Source organism: Rhinoraja longicauda, unplaced genomic scaffold (genome assembly GCF_053455715.1).
Source record: "Rhinoraja longicauda isolate Sanriku21f unplaced genomic scaffold, sRhiLon1.1 Scf002405, whole genome shotgun sequence".
NCBI lineage: Eukaryota > Metazoa > Chordata > Chondrichthyes > Rajiformes > Arhynchobatidae > Rhinoraja > Rhinoraja longicauda.
The window spans coordinates 1-12,000 of NW_027603618.1; the positions used below are offsets into that span (position 1 = coordinate 1).

At 49.7% G+C, this 12,000-nt stretch overlaps 1 protein-coding gene across 1 annotated transcript; it reads right to left on the reverse strand.

The window, feature by feature from the left end:
• Positions 1 to 763: 763 nt before the first annotated feature.
• Positions 764 to 8,676, reverse strand: LOC144591854 (zinc finger SWIM domain-containing protein 1-like; the record flags this gene model as incomplete). The annotated part of the gene is made up of 3 exons (XM_078395866.1): positions 764 to 1,622; positions 3,532 to 3,967; positions 8,436 to 8,676. Coding segments are annotated over 3 exons (1,536 nt in total), but the record flags the coding sequence as incomplete, so codon positions are not given.
• Between the last annotated feature and the right edge of the window lie 3,324 nt (positions 8,677 to 12,000).

Sequence of the window (12,000 nt, forward strand, 5' to 3'; positions counted from 1 at the left end):
CATTTAAAAACAACCCACGTTGACCAAAGTGCTGCACATCTGATTAGGAAAACAAAAAAGAAACCTACAGTGGCAGGCAGCCAAGACATTGGACAAGCTAGATGCTCCCGATGTTGGGGGAGTCCAGAAACAGGGGCCACAATTTTAGAATGAGAGCTAGGCCATTTAGAACTGAGATGAGGAAAAACTTCTTCACCCAGAGTTGTGAATTTGTGGAATTCTCTGCATCAGAAGGCAGTGGAGGCCGATTCACTGGATGCATTCAAAAGAGAGTCAGATAGGGCTCTTAGGGCTAGCGGAATCAAGGGACATGGGGAGAAGGCAGGAATGGGGGAGATTGCGGATGATCAACCATGATCACATTGAATGGCGGTGCTGGCTCGAAGGGCTGAATGGTCTGCTCTTGCACTAATTTTCTATGTTTCTCTGTTATGGGGAGAAGGCAGGAGAATGGGGTGAGGGAGAGATGAATCAGCCATGATTGAATGGCGGAGTAGACTTGATGGGACAAATTGCCTAATCCTACTCCTGTCACTTATGATCTTATGAACTATATGTGGCGGTAGAGGTAGATGTGATAATGGAGTTTACGAGGCAGTAGGTAGGCACATGGGTATGCAAGGAATGGGGAGATATGGATGATATGCAGGTAGATAAGCGATGGTCTTGGCATCATGTTCATTATGTGCTGAAGGGCCTGTCCTTGTGCTGTGCTGCTCCATGTTTTGTGTGTCGTTGCTTCACTCTCTCTGAGACTGCGTCGCTACAAACCATTGGTTTCGGTGACTTGCACCTGGCCACCTCTGGCCCAGATGTCGGTGACGGCCGTCATGACCGCCAGGCACCTGCCAAAGTCTTCGGCCGGACACCGGGCGGCGAGAGAGGAGAGTTTGCGAGCTACCTTGAGGGCCTGGCGGTATCGCTCCTGCTGCACCTTGGCCCGCTCCCTCGGCGATGCGGGCGGGAGCTGACCGCCGAGGAAGTGCTCCTGCGTCCAGCGCGCGGCGCAGAGCGAGGGCTCAAAGAGGTCGGAGCCCAGCAGCCGCCGGAGAGCCAGGACGTGCCGGCAGGGGAGCCTCATGGAGGTGCGGAAGGCACACTGGCAGCTGGCCTGGTCCGTCACCAGGGCCCGGCGCCGGCACACGGGCCAGGCCCTCTCGGCCTCCACGCTGAGAAAGGAGACCGACTCCGCTTCCTGCAGCTCCGTCCGCACCCGGCGGAAGGCGAAGTCGGTGAGCAGCGCCCGGTAGGAAGACTCCGCGGAGTTGTCCTCTGGCCCTGCGGGGGGCTCACTCTGCAACACCCGCTGGTCGCACTCGGCCCGCACCGTGTCCACAGCCTTCAGGAGGTCCCGGGTGAAGGAGGTCACGTTGGAGAAGTCCTCGACCGCGGCCGCCAGCCTCTGGCTCATCACCTGCACCCGCTGGAGGGTGCTGGTGAGGTAACTCTCGTTCTCGTGCTTGAAGCCCTCCACCCACTGGCGACAGGACCCGTGCCACGTCTTGTGGAAGTAGTCGACGGCGCTCTCCGCGTTGGAGTCCAGCAGCTGGCGGTACAGCAGGTCGTAGTCCTCAGTCGACGTCGCGTAACACATACTGTGCAGGATCTGCAGCAGCTGGCTCCTGGCGGGAAGAAAGGGAAGAGGAGACAAGGTGAGGAACCTCCCGGTGCAGCAAGGTGGCGTAGCGGTAGAGTTGCTGCCTTACAGTGCCAGTCCCAGGATCCATCCTGACTACAGGCATTGTCTGTGTGGAGTTTGCACGTTCTCCCTGTGACCATGTGGGTTTCCTCCGGGTTCTCCGGTTTCCTCCCAAGTTCCAAAGACGTGCAGGTTTGTACGTTTATTGGCCTCTGTAAATTGTCCCGTGTGTAGCCCAGAACTAGTGTGAACCAAAGATACTAGAGGAACAAGATGGACCACTGAAGTGTAGTGTGCAAAGGAGCGGAACATCCGCCATTTTAGTAAGCAAAACCCGCCGTTCGTTCTGCCTCTCGCAGTGTAATCAGTGTTTTGGGGGAACAGTATGTGTGATGATACCATTAAAAAACAGAAAATATCTCTATCAATTCATAGATTTTTGTTATTTTTCTTTTAAAATGTTTCTGCAATTTTCTTCCTACTAAAATGGTGCCATGGCCATCTACGGTTTTTAAGGTTAAGTGGTCTATCTTGTTCCTCTAGTATCTTTGGTGTGAACGGGTGATTAATGGTCGGCGTGGACTCAGTGGGGCAAAGGGCCCGTTTCCACTCTGTATTTCCAAAACTAAACCAAACTATCACCTCAACAGTCCCCAACGGCCACAAGAAAAACTCCACCATTTCTTTCCTTACGAAAAATAAAGTGACCTCCTCAATGACTACTGAACAGTGGAGTCAAACAGCACGGAAATAGGCCACTCGGCCCAACTCTTCCTTGCTGACCAAGATGCCCCATCTAATGCTGACCAAGATGCCCCATCTAATGCTGACCAAGATGCCCCATCTAATGCTGACCAAGATGCCCCATCTAATGCTGACCAGATGCCCCATTTAATGCTAACCAGATGCCCCATCTAATGCTAACCAGATGCCCCATCTAATGCTGACCAAGATGCCCCATCTAATGCTGACCAAGATGCCCCATCTAATGCTGACCAAGATGCCCCATCTAATGCTGACCAGATGCCCCATTTAATGCTAACCAGATGCCCCATCTAATGCTGACCAGATGCCCCATTTAATGCTAACCAGATGCCCCATCTAATGCTAACCAGATGCCCCATCTAATGCTGACCAAGATGCCCTATCTAATGCTAACCAAGATGCCCCATTTATTGCTGACCAGATGCCCCATTTAATGCTAACCAGATGCCCCATCTACAGAAAGGGGAGATGAGGAGGCAAAAGGGGAAGGCAGGGGCAAAGCGGGGGGGGAGGGGAGGGTGGAAAGGAGGAGGGAGAGTGGGGCAGGGGTAGACTGGATTGTGCAGACCATGTTGAGGAATGAGTCGCACCCTTATCTGACCCACGCCGCGACAGAAGGAGGAATATTTTGGACAAACCAATCTCCCCCTCCCCCGCCCACTCCGGAATCACGATGCCAGCGCTTATTGTTGCCCGATGGTGGAGGAGAGGAGGGGGAGGAGAGCAGAGGGAAGGAGAGGAGGGGGGAGAGGAGGGTGAAGAGGGGCGGAGGAAGGCGAGGAGGGGGAAGGAGAGGAGGAGTGGGTGAGGAAGAGGAGGAGGAGGAAACAGGAGTAGGGGAAAGGAGAGAAGGGGCGGAGGAGCGGAGGGGAAGGAGAGAAGATGGAGATGGGGAAAGGAGGGGGAGAAAGAAAGAAGGGAAGGAGGAGCGGGTAAGAGAAGGAAAGAAAAAAGAGAGAGAGGGCAGAGAGTGGAGGAGATGGGACATGGGTAGACTGGATTGTGCAGAGGGATGAGAGTCACAACTTTAACAAACCAACACAATCTGACAGGAGGAGGAATATTTGGGCCCCCCACCCGCCCGCTCCGCTCCGGCCCCACGAGGGAATGGCGGTGCCAGTGCTTACTGTTGCCCGGCGGTCACGTGCAGCTTCTCGGCGGTCACGTGGTCCTGGAAGACGCTCAGGGTGTGGGCGAGGCAGGCCAGCGGCTTGCAGTGGGGCAGCACGTCGGTCACCAGCTCCCCGTCACACGCCTGGCTGCCGACCACCACCGCCCGTGTTCCCTCCGCCGCCGGGTTCTTCTGCCTGAAGATGCGCAGAAGCTGCCGGACGGTCTCGCGCTCCTCGCTCTGCAGGAACCACAGGCACGCCAGCTCGCTCTCCCCGTTGCCGTCGATGGCCAGCAGCAGGTAGGTGGGCAGCCACAGGCCCGCCCAGCTGTAGGTGGCGCCCACCAGCAGCACCTCGGGGAACCTCTCGAAGGTCTGCTTCATGCGGCCGTCCTGGTAGTAGATGGCCTGCAACACGTTGGCCTTGTTCACCACCACCACCACCGTGCCGTCTGCAAGCAAACGCAGACAAGAGTTATAGAAACACAGAAAATAGGTGCAGGAGGAGGCCATTTGGCCCTTCGAACCAGCACCGCCATTCACTGTGATCATGGCTGATCATCCACAATCAGTAACCGGTTCCTGCCTTCCCCCCATATCCCTTGATACCACTAGCGCCTAGAGCTCTATCTAACTCTCTTTTAAATTCATCCAGTGAATTGGCCTCCACTGCCTTCTGTGGCAGAGAATCCCACAAATTCACAACTCTCTGGGTGAAAAGGTATCTTCTCACCTCAGTTTTAAATGGCCTCCCCTTTATTCTTAGACTGTGTCCCCCGGTTCTGGACTCCCCCAACATTGGGAACATTCTTCCTGCATCTAGCTTGTCCAGTCCTTTTATAATCTTATACGTCTTTAAGATCCCCTCTCATCCTTCTAAACTCCAGTGAATACATGCTCAGTCTTTCCAATCTTTCCACATATGACAAGAACAAGCAGAACAAGGGCTCTCACCCTGGCCACAAACTCTTTGAAGTAGAAACATAGAAAATAGGTGCAGGAGTAGTCCATTCGGCCCTTCGAGCCAGTACCGCCATTCAATATGATCAAGGCTGATCATCCAGAATCAGTACCCTGTTCTGGCTTTCTCCCTATATCCCTTGATTCCATCAGCCCTAAGACCTACAGTGCATTCAGAAAGTATTCAGACCCCTTCACTTTTTCCACATTTTGTTACATTACAGCCTTATTTTAAAATTGATTAAATTCTTTTTTTTAATCATCAATCTACACACAATACCCCAGAATGAAGAAGCGAAAACAGGTGTTTAGAAACTTTTGCAAATTAATTTAAAAGAAATAGCTGAAATATCACATTCAAACCTTTGCTATGACGCTCAAAATTGAGCTGAGGTTCATTTTGTTTCCATTGATTATCCTTGAGATGTTTCTACAACTTGATTGGAGTCCACCGGTGGTAAATTAAATTGATTGTACATGATTTGGAAAGGCACACACCTGTCTATATAAGATCCCACAGTTGACAGTGCATGTCAGAGCAAAAACCAAGCCATGAAGAAGAAGGAATTGTCCGAAGATCTCCGAGACAGGATTGTGTCGAGACACAGATATGGGGAAGGGTATAAAACACTTTCTGCAGCATTGCAGGTCCCAAAGAGCACAGTGGCCTCCATCATTCTTAAATGGAAAAACTTTGGAACCACCAGGACTCTTCATAGAGCTGGCCACTCGGTCAAACTGAGCAATCAGGGGAGAAGGGCCTTGGTCAGGGAGGTGACCAAGAACCCGATGATCACTCTGACAGGGCTCCAGAGTTCCTCTGTGAAGATGGGAGAACCTTCCAGAAGGCCAACTTTATCTGCAGCACTCCACCAGTCAGGCCTTTATGGTAGAGTGGCCAGACGGAAGCCACTCCTCAGTAAAAGGCACATGATGGCCTGCTTGGAGTTTGCCAAAAGGCACCTAAAGGACTCACTGACCATGAGAGATAAGATTCTCTTGTCTGATGAAACCAAGATTGAACTCTTTGGCCTGAATGCCAAACGTCACGTTTGGGGGAAGCCAGGCACTGCTCATCACCTGGCGAATACCATACCTACGGTGAGGCATGGTGGTGGCAGCATCATGTTGTGGGGATGTTTTTCAGCGACAGGAACTGGGACACTAGTCAGGATCAAGGGAAAAATGAACAGAGCAAAGTAAAGAGAGATCCTTGATGAAAACCTGCTCCAGAGCATTCTGGACCTCAGACTGGGGAGGAGGTTCACCTTCCAACAGGACAATGACCCCAAGCACACAGCCAAGACAACGCAGGAGTGGCTTCATGACAAGTCTGTGAATGTCCTTGAGTGGCCCAGCCAGAACCCGGACTTGAACCCGGACATCTCTGGAGGGACCTGAAAATAGCTGTGCATCGACACTCCCCATCCAACCTGACAGAGCTTGAGAGAAGAATGGGAGAAATTACCCAAATACAGGCGTGCCAAGCTTGTAGCGTCATACCCAAGAAGACTTGAGGCTGTAATCACTGCCAAAGGTGCCTCAACAAAGTACTGAGTAAAGGGTCTGAATACATTTGTAAATATGATATCAGTTATTTCTTTTTAATTACTTTGCAAAAATTTCTAAACACCTGTTTTCACTTTTTTATTATGGGGTATTGTGTGTAGATTGATGATTAAAAAAATAATCAATCCATTTTAAAATAAAGCTGTAATGTAACAAAATGTGGAAAAAGTGAAGGGGTGTGAATACTTTCTGAATGCACTGTATATCTAACTCTCTCATGAAGCCCTCCTCTCTGGGCACATCCTGACACAAAAACAGCCTCTCCCCACGAGTGGTAGGTCTAGTTAACAACCACTCTACACCACTACATTCTGGTCTGTAAGCCAAACAATTATGAACTCTCCAAGTGCATTTTAGATATTTACACGTGCAATGTTTAGCAAATCTGCCACATTACTCTTGCACTTTATTTTTGCATTGTTTAATTATAATGTTTTTTAATTGTTTGCTGTCTCGTGTTTTTACCACATGTCGTAAAGCACCAAGTCAAATTCCTTGTATGTGTACAAACTAGGCCGATAAATTGACTCTGATTCTGAAATGGATTCTGAACAAAGCTCTGGTAACGCACAGTGGCAGTGGTGAGGTATGTTTGCCTTCATCGGTCGGTGCACTGAGTACAAGAGTCAGATAGTCAAGATGCAGCTCTATCAAACTCTGGAGAAACAAGGATCTGCAGATGCTGGTTCATGACAAAAGGCAAAGTTTCCCCTCGCCCCTGACTCTCGGTCTGAGTAAGAGTCTTGACCTGAAATGTCTCCGATTCTTTTTCTCCAGAGATGCTGCCTGACCCGCTGAGTTACTGCAGCATTTTGTGTCCATCTCCAGTGTAAACAAGCATCTGCAGTTCTTTCCCACACATGTCTGGAAAACATGGATACGTGATATTTCAGGTCGGGACCCTTCTTCAACTAATTGTGGCAAGTCGGGGGTGGGGGAGGAGGAGGAAGAAAGCTGGAAGAGAGATGGGGCAGGACAAAGCGTTGCAAGTGACAGGTGGAGGAAGGAACTGCAGATGCAGCCTGGGTGGGGTTACAGGAGGGAAGAGTCATCTGAAGAGTGCGTGGCACGATCCAAGAGCGATCCCATGAGAAAGTATTGGGGACACAGCTGTAGAGTTGCTGCCTTACAGCGCTACAGACCCGGGTTCCATCCTGACTGTGGGTGCGGTCTGTACGGAGTTTGTACATTCATGGGTTTTCTCCGGGTGTTTCGGTTTCCGCCCACACTCCAAAGACTTGCAGTATTGTAGGTTACTTGGTTTCAGTAAGTTGTAATAAGAAATGGCCCCTTGTGTGGGTAAGTTAGTGTACAGGATCATCGCTGGTCAGCACCAACTCGATGGGCCGAACGGCCAGTTTCCACGCTGTATCTCTGAAGTGTAAAAGTCATTGACTATCCCAGGGGAGAGGAGGGAGTGATCTAGTGACAAGACAGTGCACTATCATGAGATGGGGGAAGGAGGATCCACACCCAATCCTCATCCATTTATTTGGAATATTGGGAGCAGTTCTGGCCCCATGTCTAAGGAAGGGTGTGCTGGCGGTGGAGAGGGTCCGGAGGAGGTTTACCAGAATGATACCAGGGAATGTCTGGGTTAACATCTGATCAGCGTTTGACGACACTGGGCCTGTACTCGCTGGAGTTTAGAACGATGAGGAGGGGCCTCGTTGAAACTTACCAGATAGTGAAAAGCCAGGGTAGAGTGCATGTGGAAAGAATCTTTCCACTCGTGGGAGAGTCTAGGAATCATGGCTGATCTATCTTTCCCTCTCAACCCCATTTGCCACCCTAACGAATGAAGAACCTGTCAACCTCTGCTTTATAAATAGCCACAGACTTGGCCTCCACAGCCATCTGTGGCAGTGATTTCCACAGATTCATCACCCTCTGACTAAAGAAATTCCTTCTCATCTCCTTTCTAAAGGAACATCCTTTTATTGTGAGGCTGCACCCTCTGGTCCATGACTCTCCCACTAGTGGAAACATCCTCGCCACATCCACTTTATCCTGGCCTTTCACTATTCGGTAAGTTTCAGTGAGGTCCCCCCTCATCCTTCTAAACTCCAGCGAGTACAGGCCCAGAGCCATCAAATGGTCATCATTAACCCAATAAAGGGGTGATCCGCATTATTCCGGAATGAAGGAAGGATGCAGGATACCCCAGGACAAGAGAGGGAGTGGTGCAAACCTGGAGCAGCCGGTTAGGCCTGGGACAAGCGAGGACACCTTCACCTACCTTGATTCTTGATCAGTACGGGTGTCAGAGGTTATGGGGAGAAGGCAGGAGAATGGGGTTAGGGGAGAGAGATAGATCAGCCATGATTGAATGACGGAGTAGACCTGATGGACCGAATGGCCTAATTCTACTCCTATTCCTTATGACCTTACCCTTGACGGCTGCCAGTGTGGGCACCATCATCTCCAAGTCGGTTTTGTTGGCCTTGAACTCGTCCCATTTCTCCTTGAGTGCGGGGCTATGGGCATCCTCATCAGCGAGCACCTTGCCGGCAACCTCCCCCAGCTGCACCTGGATACCCGCTCCATTACTCCGCAGCGAGACGATGGAAGTGGGGTCCACGCGCAGCGCTGTAACAAAGCGCCTTTGGTGCCGGAGCCTCTCCTCCTCTTCCTGTGGGGTACAAGCAAGATCCTAGGGTCAGTTCATCCGGTTTGGAGGTCAATTGTCCTCTGTAAATTGCCCCGAGCGTGTCGGGAGTGGATGAGAAAGTAGGACAACATAGAACCAGTGCACGCAGGTGGTCGATGATCAGCGTGGACTAGGTCGGCCTATGTTTCCATGCTGTATCTGTAAACTAAACTCAGATCCCGTATTAGAACACAGACCAGCACAGGAATGGGCCCTCCAGCCTACATTATCTGTGCCAAACATGATGCCAAGTTGAACTGATCTCATCTCCCTGTACATGATCCATATCGCTCTATTCCCTGAACTTCCATGTGCCTTTCCCAAAGCCTCTTAAACACCACTATCGTATCTGCATCCACCACCATCTCTGGCAGTGCATTCCCAGCCCCCACCCCTCTCTGTGTAAAAATCTTGCCTCACACATTAAACCTCCCCCCTCTCACCATATCACTCTGCCCTCTAGTGCTGGACATTTCCACCCTGGGGACAAGCCTCTGATTGCCCACCTTATGTGTGCCTCTCAAAACTTTATATACTTCCATCGAGTCTTCCCTCAACCTCTGACGTTCCAGAGAAAATAACCCAAGTTTATCCAACCTCCCCCTGTAGCTGAAACCCTCTAATCCAGGCGGCATTCTGGTAAACCTCCTCTGCACCCTCTCCAAAGCCTCCACACCCTTCCTGTAATGGAGCGACTGGAACTGCACGTGATACTCCAAATGCAGTCTAACAAAAGCGCGATAGAGCTGCATCATGACTTGCTGACTCTTATATTCAATGCCCCTAGCACAGAATCCAAGCACATCACACGTTTCACCCATACTGGTTAACATATGATGATCGTTTGTCAGCACTGGGCCTGTACTCGCTAGAGTTTAGAAGAATGAGGGGGGACCTCATTGAAACGTACCGAATTGTGAAACGTTTGGATAGAGTGGATATGGAGAGGACGTTTCCACTAGTGGGAGAGTGTCAGACTAGAGGCCATAGTCTCAGAATTAAAGGACGTTCCTTTGGGAAGGAGAGGAGGAGGAATTTCTTTAGTCAGAGGGTGGTGAATCAATGGAATTCTTTGCCACAGAAGGCTGCGGAGGCCATCATTGGATATTTTTACCGCAGAGATAGATGGATTCTTGATTAGTACGGGTGTCAGGGGTTATGGAGAGAAGGCAGGAGAATGGGGTTAGGAGGGAGAGATAGATCAGCCATGATTGAATGGCGGAATAGACGATGGGCTGAATGGCCTAATTCTGCTCCTATCACAAGACGCCTTCTTCCCCACCCTATCTACTTGTGCTGCCTCCTTCAGTGAGCTATGAACTTGAACTCCAAGATCCCTCTGCACATCAATGCTGTTAATGTTCATTGCATTAACTGTATACTCTCCTTGCATTTAACCTGTCGAAGTGCATCACCTCACACTTGCTCAGGTTAAACTCCATCTGCCATTTCTCCGCCACTTTCTGCAGCTGGTCTACGTTCTGATATCTACTGACAGCATTTCTCGTTGTCTGCAACTCCTAATTTTGGTGTCATTAGCAAACTTACTCACCAACCCATCTACATTTACGCCTCGGTCAGATATATATATATAATACAAAATCTCTCTAACTCTGGCCCCAGCCCATTCCTGAATTTTTATCCCTGTCCAATTGACTTTGCCTTCAGCAGCTATTTGGAACTTTCTCCCTCTATCTGTCTCTGCACCTCCACAACTACCATGGGGGAAAAACAATCGGACCATATTCCCCATCTAGTTTAGTCTAGTTTCTTGTCACGTGTATCAAAAAGCTTTTTTGTTGCATGCTACCAGTCCGCGGAAAGACTATTCATGATTACAATCAAGCCGTCCACAGTCGAAATGTGTTGGAAGGAACTGCAGATGCTGGTTTAAACCGAAGATAGATACAAAAAGCTGCTGTAACTCAGCGGGTCAGGAAGCATCAATCTGAAGATGGGTCTCGACCTGAAATTTCACCTATTCCTTTTCTGGTCTGAAGAAGGGTCTTGACCCGAAACGTCACCTATTCCTTTTCTCCAGAGATGCTGTCTGACCTGCTGAGTTCCTCCGGATTTTTGTGTCTAAGCCGTCCACAGTCCACAGACACAGGATAAAGGGAATAATGATTAGCATCAGATAAAGTCCAATAAAGTCCAATTAAAGATAGTCCGAGGGTCTCCATTCTATGCCTCTCATGAACAGATATACTTCTCTCAGATCACCCTCACACACTCTTGCCTCCTTAAACCCCATTATAAGACAATCATTGAAATCCACCAACTCCACCTAAGTTATAGGTCATCTCCAGAATCCCTGCTAAGGCAGTTCACATCAATTACTTTGATAATGTCCCTGAAAGCTGGAGATATTTTTAGTGCGTTAGAACTACGTAAATAAAACGTGTTACTGTGAGGGAAATGACTAGTGATATTGAGTGTATCAGTCTGACTCTGTTAAACAATGGCAAAGTTGTCAGAGTTCAGAGGCTGGATTGATATCCCAGTGGGGGAGTGTGATATCATCCCATAGAATCACACCGGCTCTTCCACCTACATTGTCGGCAATGACCATCAAGCACCCATCTTGTTCTGTTCTATGTGTCGGGGCAGCACGGTGGTGCAGCGGAAGAGTTGCTGTGTTACAGCGCCAGAGACTCGGGTTTGATCCTGACTACGGGTGCTGTCTGTACGGAGATTGTACGTTCTCCCCATGGGTTTTCTTCGGGAGCTGCGGTTTCCTCTCACACTCTAAAGATGTACAGGTTTATAGGCTAATTGGCTTGCTAAAATTGAAAGTTGTCCCTAATGCAGGTCGGATAGCGTTAATGTGCAGGGATCGCTGGTCAGTATTGCTGAACTAAGATATTCAACAGCCCAGGATCCAAGGCTGGAACCAAGCGTGTACAGAACTAATCTCATGCGCTCTGAAAATGTGGTGGGACAACACACACACACACACACGCACACACACACATTGACCCGAAAATCTGAAGCAGTGGCAGATCCAACAACTCCACCTGGCTGGTGTGTGTGTTCTGCTTTTACCTGCGGCACTGTGTGGTTATGCGATTCATTCATCTCTTTCACCACAAACTTGTTTCCATCCGCAGAAAGACGGACTTTAATGACACAGGGACACTTCATCTTGTTGGTTCTGAAAAAGACAGTGGGAGGCAGTGTGTAAGCCAACTGGGTCAATCGATAAGACACAAAATGCTGGAGTAACTCAGTGGGTCGGGCATCATCTCTGGAGAAAAGGAACAGGTGACGCTTCGGATTGAGACCCTTCTTCAGTTTTGTTTAGTT